This window comes from Somniosus microcephalus, chromosome 11 (genome assembly GCF_052327205.1).
Source record: "Somniosus microcephalus isolate GS21.2 chromosome 11, FLI_Smic_1.0, whole genome shotgun sequence".
Classification (NCBI taxonomy): domain Eukaryota; kingdom Metazoa; phylum Chordata; class Chondrichthyes; order Squaliformes; family Somniosidae; genus Somniosus; species Somniosus microcephalus.
The window spans coordinates 117,660,184-117,673,026 of NC_140997.1; the positions used below are offsets into that span (position 1 = coordinate 117,660,184).

At 52.0% G+C, this 12,843-nt stretch overlaps 1 protein-coding gene across 1 annotated transcript in view; it reads right to left on the minus strand.

The window, feature by feature from the left end:
- The window catches only part of LOC147110843 (voltage-dependent calcium channel subunit alpha-2/delta-2-like), a 2,842,873-nt gene that overhangs the window by 716,097 nt on the left and 2,113,933 nt on the right, over positions 1-12,843 (minus strand). The window contains exon 27 of the mRNA XM_085999971.1: positions 9,587-9,690. Within this exon, the coding sequence (XP_085856097.1) occupies positions 9,587-9,690 (104 nt within the window). The remainder of the gene's footprint in view (positions 1-9,586; positions 9,691-12,843) is intronic.

Here is a 12,843-nt window from a genome sequence, read left to right on the forward strand (position 1 = left end):
TGAGACCCTGTGGGACCCTCTTATTAATGTGTCACTGAGATCCTCTGGGACCCTGTATTAATGTGCAACTGAGACCCTGTGGGACCCTCTATTAACATCACACTGAGACCCTGTGGGACCCTCTATTAACATCACACTGAGACCCTGTGGGACCCTCTATTAACATCACACTGAGACCCTGTGGGACCCTCTATTAATGTGTCACTGAGACTTTGTGGTACCCTCTATTAATGAGTCACTGGGACCCTTCGGGACCGTCAATTAACGTGTCACTAAGGTCTTGTGGGACGCTGTATTAACATGTCACTGAGAACCTGTGGGACCCTCTATTAATGTGTCACTGGGACCCTGTGGGACCCTCTATTAATGTGTCACTGATCCCTGTGGGACCACCTATTAATATTTCACCGAGACCCTGTGGGACCCTCTATTAATGTGTCACTAAGACACTGTGGGACCCTGTATTAATGTGTCACTGAGACGCTGTGGGACCCTCTATTAATGTGTCACTGGGACCCTGTGGGACCACCTATTAATGTGTCACAGAGACCCTGTGGGACCCTTTATTAATATGTCACTGAGCCTCTGTGGGACCATCTATTAATGTGTCACTGATCCCTGTGGGACCACCTATTAATATGTCACCGAGACCCTGAGGGACCCTCGATTAATATGTCACTAAGACACTGTGGGGCCAGCTATTAATGTGTCGCTTAGACCCTGTGGGACCCTCTATTAATGTGTCACTGATACCCTGTGGGACCCTCTATTAACGTGTCATACTGGGACCCTGTGGGACCCTCTATTAATGTGTCACTGATACCCTGTGGGACCCTCTATTAACGTGTCATACTGGGACCCTGTGGGACCCCTTATTAAGGTGTCACTGAGACCCTGTGGGGCCCTCTATTAATGTGTCACTGAGACCCTGTGGGACCCTCTATTAATGTGTCACTGAGACCCTGTAGGGCCCTCTATTAATGTGCAACTGAGACTCTGTGGGACCCTCTATTAATGTATCACTGAGAACCAGTGGGACCCTCTATTAACGTCACACTGAGACTCTGTGGAAACATCTATTTATGTCTCACAGAGGCCCTGTGGAACCCTCTATTAATGTGTCACTGATACCCTGTGGGACCCTCTATTAATGTTTCACTGAGATGCTGTGGGACCCTCTGTTAATGTGTGACGGAGACACTGTGGGACCTTGTATTAATGTGTCACTGAGACTTTGTGGGACCCTCTATTAATGAGTCACTGGGACCATAAGGGACCCTCTATTAATGTGTCAATGAAATGCTGTGGGACCCCCCATTAATGTGTCACTAAGGCGCTGTGAGACCCTGTAATAATGTGGCACTGAGACCCTGTGGGACACTCTATTAATGTGCCACGGAGACAATGTGGGCCCCTCTATTAATGTGTCACTGAGATCCTGTGGGACCCTTTATTAATGTGTCACTGAGATCCTGTGGGACCCTTTATTAATGTGTCACTGAGACCCTGTGGGACCCCTTATTAAAGTGTCACTGAGACCCTGTGGGACCCTTTATTAATGTGTCACTGAGATCCTGTGGGACCCTCTATTAATGTGTCACTGAGATCCTGTGGGACCCCTTATTAAAGTGTCACTGAGACCCTGTGGGACCCTTTATTAATGTGCCTCTGAGACACTGTGGGCCCCTCTATTAATGTGTCACTGAGATCCTGTGGGACCCCTTATTAAAGTGTCACTGAGACCCTGTGGGACCCTTTATTAATGTGCCTCTGAGACACTGTGGGACCCTTTATTAATGTGTCACTGAGACCCTGTGGGACCCTCTATTAATGTGTCACTAAGACCCTGTGGGTCACACTATTAATGTGTCACTGAGACCCTGTGGGACACTCTATTAATGTGTCACTGAGACCCTGCGGGACCCTGTATTAATGTGTCACTGAGACCCTGTGGGTCACACTATTAATGTGTCACTGAGACCCTGTGGGACACTCTATTAATGTGTCACTAAGACCCTGTGGGGCCCTGTATTAATGTGTCACTGAGACCCTGTGGGACACTCTATTAATGTGTCACTGAGACCCTGTGGGACACTCTATTAATGTGTCACTGAGACCCTGTGGGGCCCTGTATTAATGTGTCACTGAGACCCTGTGGGACACTCTATTAATGTGTCACTGAGACCCTGCGGGACCCTCTATTAATGAGTCACTGGGATCCTGTGGGACCCTCTATTAATGTGTCACTGAGACCTTGTGGGACACTGTATTAATGTGGCACTGAGACTCTGTGGGACACTCTATTAATGTGTCACTGAGACCCTGCGGGACCCTCTATTAATGAGTCACTGGGATCCTGTGGGACCCTCTATTAATGTGTCACTGAGACCCTGTGGGACACTCTATTAATGTGTCACTGAGACCCTGCGGGACCCTCTATTAATGAGTCACTGGGACCCTTTGGGACCCTCTATTAATGTGTCACTAAGACCCTGTGGGACCCTCTATTAATGTTTCACGAAGACCCTGTGGGGCCCTCTATTAATGTGTCACTGAGACCCTGTGGGACCGTCTATTAATGTGTCACTGAGACCCTGTGGGACCCTCTATTAATGTGTCACTGATCCCTGTGGGACCCTCTATTAATGTGTCACTGATCCCTGTGGGACCCTCTATTAATGTGTCACTGATCCCTGTGGGACCCTCTATTAATGTGTCACTGAGGCCCTGTGGGACCCTCTATTAATGTCACTGAGCCTCTGTGGGTCCCTCTATTAATGTGTCACTGAGACCCTGTGGGACCCTCTATTAATGTCTCACTTAGACCCTGTGGGACCCTCTATTAACGTCACACTAAGACCCTGTGGGACCCTCTATTAACGTCACACTGAGACCCTGTGGGACCCTCTATTATTATGTCACTGATACCCTGTGGGACCCTCTATTAACGTCACACTGAGACCCTGTGGGACCCTCTATTAATGTCTCACTTAGACCCTGTGGGACCCTCTATTAACGTCACACTGAGACCCTGTGGGACCCTCTATTATTATGTCACTGATACCCTGTGGGACCCTCTATTAACGTCACACTGAGACCCTGTGGGACCCTCTATTAATGTCTCACTTAGACCCTGTGGGACCCTCTATTAACGTCACACTGAGACCCTGTGGGACCCTCTATTATTATGTCACTGATACCCTGCGGGACCTTCTATTAATGTGTCACTGATCCCAGTGGGACCACCTATCAATGTGTCACTGATACCCTGTGGGACCCTCTATTAACGTCACACTGAGACCCTGTGGGACCCTCTATTAATGTCTCACTTAGACCCTGTGGGACCCTCTATTAACGTCACACTGAGACCCTGTGGGACCCTCTATTATTATGTCACTGATACCCTGCGGGACCTTCTATTAATGTGTCACTGATCCCAGTGGGACCACCTATCAATGTGTCACTGAGACCCTGTGGGACCCTCTATTAATGTGTCGCTTAGACCCTGTGGGACCCACTATTAATGAGTAACACTGAGGCCTTTAGGGACTCTCTAATAATGTGTCACTGAGCCCCTGTGGGACCCTCTATTAATGTGTCACTGAGACCCTGTGGGACCCTCTATTAATATGTCACTGAGGCCCTGTGGGACCCTCTATTAACGTGTCACACTGAGACCCTGTGGGACTCTATTGATGTGTCACTGAGACCTTCTAGGACACTCTATTAATATGTCACTGAGACCCTGTGGAACCCTCTATTAATGTGTCACTGAGACCCTGTGGGACCATCTAATAGTGTGTCTCTGAGATCCTCTGGGACCCTATATTAATGTGCAACTGAGACCCTGTGGGACCCTCTATTAACGTCACACTGAGACCCTGTGGGACCCTCTATTAGTATGTCACTGATACCCTGTGGGACCCTCTATTAATGTGTCACTGAGATGCTGCGGGACCTTCTATTAATGTGTCACTGATCCCAGTGGGACCACCTATTAATGTGTCACTGAGGCCCTGTGGGACCCTTTATTAATATGTCACTGAGCCTCTGTGGGACCCTCAATTAATGTGTCACTGATCCCTGCGGGACCCCCTATTATTATGTCACCGAGACCCTGTGGGACCCTCTATTAATATGTCACTAAGACACTGTGGGACCCTGTATTAATGTGTCACTGAGACCCTGTGGGACCCGCTATTAATATGTCACTAAGACACTGTGGGACCCTCTATTAATGTGTCACTGAGGCCCTGTGGGACCCTCTATTAATGTGTCACCGAGACCCTGTGGGACCCTCTATTAACGTGTCACTGAGACCCAGTGGGACCCTCTATTAATGTGTCACTGAGGCCGTGTGGGACCCTCTATTAACGTGTCACTGAGACCCAGTGGGACCCTCTATTAATGTGTCACTGAGACCCAGTGGGACCCTCTATTAATGTGTCACTGGGACCCTGTGGGACCCTCTATTAATGTGTCACTGAGACCCTGTGGGACCCTCTATTAATGTGTCACTGAGACCCTGTGGGACCCTCTATTAATGTGTCACTGAGACCCTGTGGGACCCTCTATTAATGTGTCACTGAGACCCTGTGGGACCCTCTATTAATGTGTCACTGAGACCCTGTGGGACCCTCTATTAATGTGTCACTGAGACCCTGTGGGACCCTCTATTAATGTGTCACTGAGACCCTGTGGGACCCTCTATTAATGTGTCACTGGGACCCTGTGGGAACCTCGATTAATGTGTCTGAGACCCTGTGGGACCCTCTATTAATGTGTCTGAGACCCTGTGGGACCCTCTATTAATTTGTCACTCAGACCCTGTGGGACCCTCTATTAATGTGTCACTGGGACCCTGAGGGACCCTCTATTAATGTGTAACTGAGACCCTGTGGGACCCTCTATTAATTTGTCACTCAGACCCTATGGGACCCTCTATTAACGTGTCACTGAGACCCTGTGGGACCCCCTATTAATGTGTCTCTGAGACCCTGTGGGACCCCCTATTAATTTGGCACTCAGACCCTATGGGACCCTCTATTCATGTGTCACTGAGACCCAGTGGGACCCGCTATTAATGTGTCACTGAGACCCTGCGGGACCCTCTATTAACGTGTCACTGAGACCCAGTGGGACCCTGCATTAATGTGTCACTGAGACCCTGTGGGACCCACTATTAATGTGTCACTGAGACCTTATGGGACCCTCTATTGATGTGTCACTGGGACCCTGTGGGACCCTCTATTAACGTGTCACTGAGACCCTGTGGGACCCTCTACTAATGTGTCACTGAGACCCTGTGGGACGCTCTATTAATGTGTCACTGAGACCCTGTGGGACCCTCTATTAATGTGTCACTGAGACCCTGTGGGACGCTCTATTAATGTGTCACTGAGACCCTGTGGGACCCTCTATTAATGTGTCACTGAGATGTTGCGGGACATTCTATTAATGTGTCACTGATCCCAGTGGGACCACCTATCAATGTGTCACTGGGACCCTGTGGGACCCTCTATTAACGTGTCACTGAGGCGCTGTGGGACCCTCTACTAATGTGTCACTGAGACCCTGTGGGACCCTCGATTAATGTGTCTCTGAGACCCTGTGGGACCCCCTATTAATTTGTCACTCAGACTCTATGGGACCCTCTATTAATGTGTCACTGGGACCCTGTGGGACCCTCTATTAATGTGTCACTGAGACCCTGTGGGACCCTCTATTAATGTGTCACTCAGATCCTGTGGGACCCTCTATTAACGTTTCACTGAGACGCTGTGGGACCCTCTTTTAATGTGTCACTGAGACCCTGTGTGACCGTCTACTAATGTGTCATTGAGACGCTGTGGGACCCTCTACTAATGTATCACTGAGACCGTGTGGGACCCTCTATTAACGTGTCACTGAGACGCTGTGGGACCCTCTATTAATGTGTCACTGAGACCCTGTGGGACCCTCTATTAATGTGTCACTGAGACCCTGTGGGACCCTCTATTAATGTGTCACTGAGACCTTGTGGGACCCTCTATTAACGTGTCACTGAGACCCTGTGGGACCGTCTATTAATGTGTCACTGAGACCTTGTGGGACCCTCTATTAATGTGTCACTGAGACCTTGTGGGACCCTCTATTAATGTGTCACTGAGACCCTGTGGGACCCTCTATTAACGTGTCACTGAGACCCTGTGGGACCCTCTATTAATGTGTCACTCAGATCCTGTGGGACCCTCTATTAACGTTTCACTGAGACGCTGTGGGACCCTCTTTTAATGTGTCACTGAGACCCTGTGTGACCGTCTACTAATGTGTCATTGAGACGCTGTGGGACCCTCTACTAATGTATCACTGAGACCGTGTGGGACCCTCTATTAACGTGTCACTGAGACGCTGTGGGACCCTCTACTAATGTGTCACTGAGACCCTGTGGGACCCCCTATTAATTTGTCACTCAGACCCTAAGGGACCCTCTATTTACGTGTCACTGGGACCCTGTGGGACCCTCTATTAATGTGTCACTGAGACCCTGTGGGACCCTCTATTAATGTGTCACTGAGACCCTGTGGGACCCTCTATTAATGTGTCACTGAGACCCTGTGGGACCCTCTATTAATGTGTCACTGAGACCCTGTGGGACCCTCTATTAATGTGTCACTGAGACCTTGTGGGACCCTCTATTAACGTGTCACTGAGACCCTGTGGGACCCTCTATTAATGTGTCACTGAGACCTTGTGGGACCCTCTATTAATGTGTCACTGAGACCTTGTGGGACCCTCTATTAATGTGTCACTGAGACACTGTGGGACCCTCTATTAACGTGTCACTGAGACCCTGTGGGACCCTCTATTAACATGTCCCTGAGACCCTGTGGGACCCTCTACTAACGTGTCACTGAGACCCTGTGGGACCCTCTATTAACGTGTCACTGAGACCCTGTGGGACCCTCTATTAACATGTCCCTGAGACCCTGTGGGACCCTCGATTAATGTGTCTCTGAGACCCTGTGGGACCCCCTATTAATTTGTCACTCAGACCCTATGGGACCCTCTATTAATGTGTCACTGGGACCCTGAGGGACCCTCTATTAATGTGTCACTGAGACCCAGTGGGACCCGCTATTAATGCGTCACTGAGAACCTGTGGGACCCGCTTTTAATGTGTCACTGAGACCCTGTGGGACCCTCTATTAATGTGTCACTGAGAACCTGTGGGACCCTTTATTAATGTGTCACTCAGATCCTGTGGGACCCTCTATTAACGTGTCACTGAGACCCAGTGGGACCCTGCATTAATGTGTCACTGAGACCCTGTGGGACGCTCTATTAATCTCTCACTGAGGCCCTGTGGGACCCTCTATTAACGTGTCACTGAGACCCTGTGGGACCCTCTATTAATGTGTAACTGAAACCCTGTGGGACCCTCTATTAATCTCTCACTCTAAGACCCTGTCGGAACCTCTATTAATGTGTCACTGAGACCCTGTGGGACCCTCTATTAATGTGTCACTCAGCTCCTGTGGGACCCTCTATTAACGTGTCACTAAGACGCTGTGGGACCCTCTTTTAATGTGTCACTGAGACCCTGTGGGACCGTCTACTAATGTGTCATTGAGACGCTGTGGGACCCTCTACTAATGTATCACTGAGACCCTGTGGGACCCTCTATTGACGTGTCACTGAGACGCTGTGGGACCCTCTACTAATGTGTCACTGAGACCCTGAGCTACCCCCTATTAATGTGTCACTGAGACCCTGTGGGACCCTCTATTTACGTGTCACTGGGACCCTGTGGGACCCTCTATTAATGTGTCACTGAGACCCTGTAGGACCCTCAATAATGTGTCACTGAGACCCTGTGGGACCCTCTATTAATGTGTCACTGAGACCCTGTAGGACCCTCTATTAATGTGTCACTGAGACCCTGTGGGACCCTCTATTAATGTGTCACTGAGACCCTGTGGGACCCTCTATTAATGTGTGACTGGGACCCTGTGGGACCCTCTATTAATGTGTCACTGAGACCCTGTAGGACCCTCAATAATGTGTCACTGAGACCCTGTGGGACCCTCTATTAATGTGTCACTGAGACCCTGTAGGACCCTCTATTAATGTGTCACTGAGACCCTGTGGGACCCTCTTTTAATGTGTCACTGAGACCCTGTGGGACCCTCTATTGATGTGTCACTGAGACCCTGTGGGACCCTCTATTAACATGTCACCGAGACCCTGTGGGACCCCTTATTAATTTGTCACTGAGACCCTGTGGGACCCTTTATTAATGTGTCACTGGAACCCTGTGGGACCCTTTATTAATGTGTCACTGAGGCCCTGTGGGACGCTCTATTAATGTGTCACTGAGACCCTGTGGGACCCTCTATTAACGTGTCACTGAGACCCTGTGGGACCCTCTACTAATGTGTCACTCAGATCCTGTGGGACCCCCTGTTAACGTGTCACTGAGACTCAGTGGGACCCTCCATTAATGTGTCACTGAGACCCTGTGGGACCCTCTATTAATGTGTCACTGAGAACCTTTGGGACCCCCTATTAATGTATCACTGAGACCCTGTGGGACCCTCTATTAATGTGTCACTGAGACCCTGTGAGACCCCCTGTTAATGTGTCACTGAGACCCTGTGGGACCCTCTATTAATGTATCACTAAGACCCTGTGGGACCCCCTGTTAATGTGTCACTGAGATCCTGTGGGACCCTCTATTAACGTGTAACTGAGACCCTGTGGGACCCTCTATTAACGTGTAACTGAGACCCTGTGGGACCCTCTATTAACATGTCACTGAGACCCTGTGGGACCCCCTATTAATGTGTCACTGAATTCATGTGGGACCCTGTATTAATGTGTCACTGAGACCCTGTGGGACCCTCTATTAACGTGTAACTGAGACCCTGTGGGACCCTCTATTAACATGTCACTGAGACCCTGTGGGACCCCCTATTAATGTGTCACTGAATTCATGTGGGACCCTGTATTAATGTGTCACTGAGACCCTGTGGGACCCTCTATTAATGTGTCACTGAGACCTTTTGGGACCCTGTATTAATGTCTCACTGAGACCCTGTGGGACCCTCTATTAACATGTCACTGAGACCCTGTGGGACCCCCTATTAATGTGTCACTGAGACCCTGTGGGACCCTCTATTAATGTGTCACTGAGACCCTGTGGGACCCTCTATTAATGTGTCACTGAGACCCTGTGGGACCCTCTATTAATGTGTCACTGAGACCCTGTGGGACCCTCTATTAATGTGTCACTGAGACCCTGTGGGATCCTCTATAAATGTGTCACTGAGACCCTGTGGGATCCTCTATAAATGTGTCACTGAGACCCTGTGGGACCCTCTATTAAATTCTCACACTGAGACTCTCTATTCGCTCTAATTGGATGAATAGTGTTTGTAAATTGAGTTTAGAAGTCATGTGTTGGACCATCCAGTCAATCAGTGTATTTGAGGATCTGCAGGAACGTTGTGAAATTTCATTGAAGGTAAAAAATGTGAGGAGATGTGCAGACCCCCCTTTAAAACACAACTGAAACATGAGTCTGGGATACACGCAGGACACATACATTCCCTGTACGGTGTACTGAAGATGAAGCCAGTGTTGTCCAGACTTCTCCTGTAGTAGCTCGCACTGAAGGGCTCTGGGTCTTCAGTCCACTCTTCTGCTGCCCTGTAAATACATGTCACTCAGTCAGAGGCCAGCCATGGTCTATGGCAATACTCTTACCACCCTCACTGCCTACTGAAACACGCTACACCGACAATTCGCGTTTGTTGGACCATCTCCTGCCTGAGAGTCTGTGATTTGAAAATCTCTGCTAATGGTCCCTGAATGGTTCATCTCAGGTTCACACACATTACCTCGGATTACATAGGATACACGGCACGGAAACAGGCCATTCGGCCCAACCAGTCCATGCCGGCGTTTATGCTCCACTCGAGCCTCCTCCCGTCTTTCCTCATCTAAATCTATCAGCAATAACCCTCTATTCCCTTCTCCCTCATATGCTTGTCTAGCCTCCCCTTAAATGCATTTATACTATTCCACATTCTCACCACTCTTTAGGGAAAGAAGTTTCTTCTGAATTTCCTATTTGATTTGTTGGTGACTATCTTACAATAATGGCCTCTAGTTTTGCTCTTCCCCACAACTGGAAACATTCTCTCTGTATCTACTCTATCAAAGCCGTTCATAATTTTAAAGACCTCTATTAGGTCATCATCACCTTCTCAAGGGCAACTTGGGATGGGCAATAAATACTGGTCTTGCCAGCGACGCCCACATTCCACAAACGAATCATAAAAATGCAATGATCTCTGCCTCAACTGCCTCCCAGGGCAAAGCATTCCATGCTCCAACAACCGTTGGTTGAAATTCTTCCTAAATTCTCTCCTCACTCTATTACCGGAAATTATAAACTGATGTCTCTCGTCGTTGACTCCCGAAACAGAGTGCAGTGTGTGGGACAACCGAGGACAATGTGACTGTAAGCAGCAGTGTGACTCCGAGGGGCAGAGTGACTGGGAGCGGCTGTGTGACTGTGAGCGGCTGTGTGACTCCGAGGGGAGTGTGACTGGGAGCAGCAGTGTGACTCCGAGGGCAGTGAGACTGGGAGCGGCAGTGTGACTCCTGGGGGAGCGTGACTGGGAGCGGCTGTGTGACTCCGGGGGGAGTGTGACTGGGAGCGGCTGTGTGACTGGGAGCGGCTGTGTGACTCCGAGGAAAGTGTGACTGGGAGCGGCTGTGTGACTCCGAGGGGAGTGTAACTGGGAGCGGCAGTGTGACTCCGGGGGCAGTGTGACTGGGAGCGGCAGTGTGACTCCGAGGGCAGTGTGACTGGGAGCGGCTGTGTGACTGGGAGCGGCAGTGTGACTCCGGGGGGAGTGTGACTGGGAGTGGCAGTGTGACTCCGAGGGCAGTGTGACTGGGACCGGCAGTGTGACTCCGGGGGGAGTGTGACTGGGAGCGGCAGTGTGACTCCGGGGGGAGTGGGACTGGGAGCGGCTGTGTGACTCCGAGGGGAGTGTGACTGGGAGCGGCTGTGTGACTGGGAGCGGCTGTGTGACTCCGAGGGGAGTGTGGCTGGGAGCGGAAGTGTGACTCCGAGGGGAGTGTGACTGGGAGCGGCTGTGTGACTGGGAGCGGCTGTGTGACTCCGAGGGGAGTGTGGCTGGGAGCGGAAGTGTGACTCCGAGGGGAGTGTGACTGGGAGCGGCAGTGTGACTCCGAGGGGAGTGTGACTGGGAGCGGCAGTGTGACTCCGAGGGGAGTGTGACTGGGAGCGGCAGTGTGACTCCGGGGGGAGTGTGACTGGGAGCGGCAGTGTGACTCCGGGGGGAGTGTGACTGGGAGCGGCAGTGTGACTGGGAGCGGCTGTGTGACTGGGAGCGGCAGTGTGACTCCGAGGGGAGAGTGACTGGGAGCGGCTGTGTGACTGGGAGCGGCAGTGTGACTCCGGGGCGAGTGTGATTGGGAGCGGCTGTGTGACTGGGAGCGGCAGTGTGACTCCGAGGGGAGTGTGACTGGGAGCGGCTGTGTGACTCCGAGGGAAGTGTGACTGGGAGCGGCTGTGTGACTCCGGGGGGAGTGTGACTGGGAGCGGCTGTGTGACTCCGAGGGAAGTGTGACTGGGAGCGGCTGTGTGACTCCGAGGGGAGTGTGACTGGGAGCGGCAGTGTGACTCCGAGGGGAGTGTGACTGGGAGCGGCTGTGTGACTCCGAGGGAAGTGTGACTGGGAGCGGCTGTGTGACTCCGTGGGGAGTGTGACTGGGAGCGGCAGTGTGACTCCGAGGGAAGTGTGACTGGGAGCGGCTGTGTGACTCCGAGGGGAGTGTGACTGGGAGCGGCAGTGTGACTCCGAGGGGAGTGTGACTGGGAGCAGCTGTGTGACTCCGAGGGGAGGGTGACTGGGAGCGGCTGTGTGACTCCGAGGGCAGTGTGACTGGGAGCGGCTGTGTGACTCCGAGGGGAGTGTGACTGGGAGCGGCTGTGTGACTGGGAGTGGCTGTGTGACTCCGGGGGTGTGTGACTGGGAGCGGCAGTGTGACTCCGGGGGGAGAGTCACTGGGAGCGGCTGTGTGACTCCGAGGGCAGTGTGACTGGGAGCGGGAGTGAGACTCCGGGAGCAGTGTGACTCCGAGGGGAGTGAGACTCCGGAGGCAGTGTGACTCCGAGAGGAGTGAGACTCCGAGGGGAGTGTGACTCCGATGGCAGTGTGACTCTGAGGGGAGTGAGACTACGGGGGCAGTGTGACTCCGAGTGCAGTGTGACTGGGAGCGGAATGTGACTCCGGGGGGAGTGTGACTGGGAGCGGCTGTGTGACTCCGAGGGGAGTGTGACTGGGAGCAGCAGTGTGACTGGGAGCGGCTGTGTGACTGGGAGCGGCTGTGTGACTCCGAGGGGAGTGTGACTGGGAGCGGCAGTGTGACTCCGAGGGGAGTGTGACTGGGAGCGGCAGTGTGACTCCGGGGGGGGAGTGACTGGGAGCGGCTGTGTGACTCCGAGTGCAGTGTGACTGGGAGCAGCAATGTGACTCCGGGGGGAGTGTGACTGGGAGTGGCTGTGTGACTGGGAGCGGCAGTGTGACTGGGAGCGGCTGTGTGACTCCGAGGGGAGTGTGACTGGGAGCGGCAGTGTGACTGGGAGCGGCTGTGTGACTCCGAGGGGAGTGTGACTGGGAGCGGCAGTGTGACTCCGAGGGGAGAGTGACTGGGAGCGGCTGTGTGACTCCGAGGGGAGAGTGACTGGGAGCGGCTGTGTGAATCCGAGGGGAGTGTGACTGGGAGCGGCTGTGTGACTCCGAGGGGAGTGTGACTGGGAGC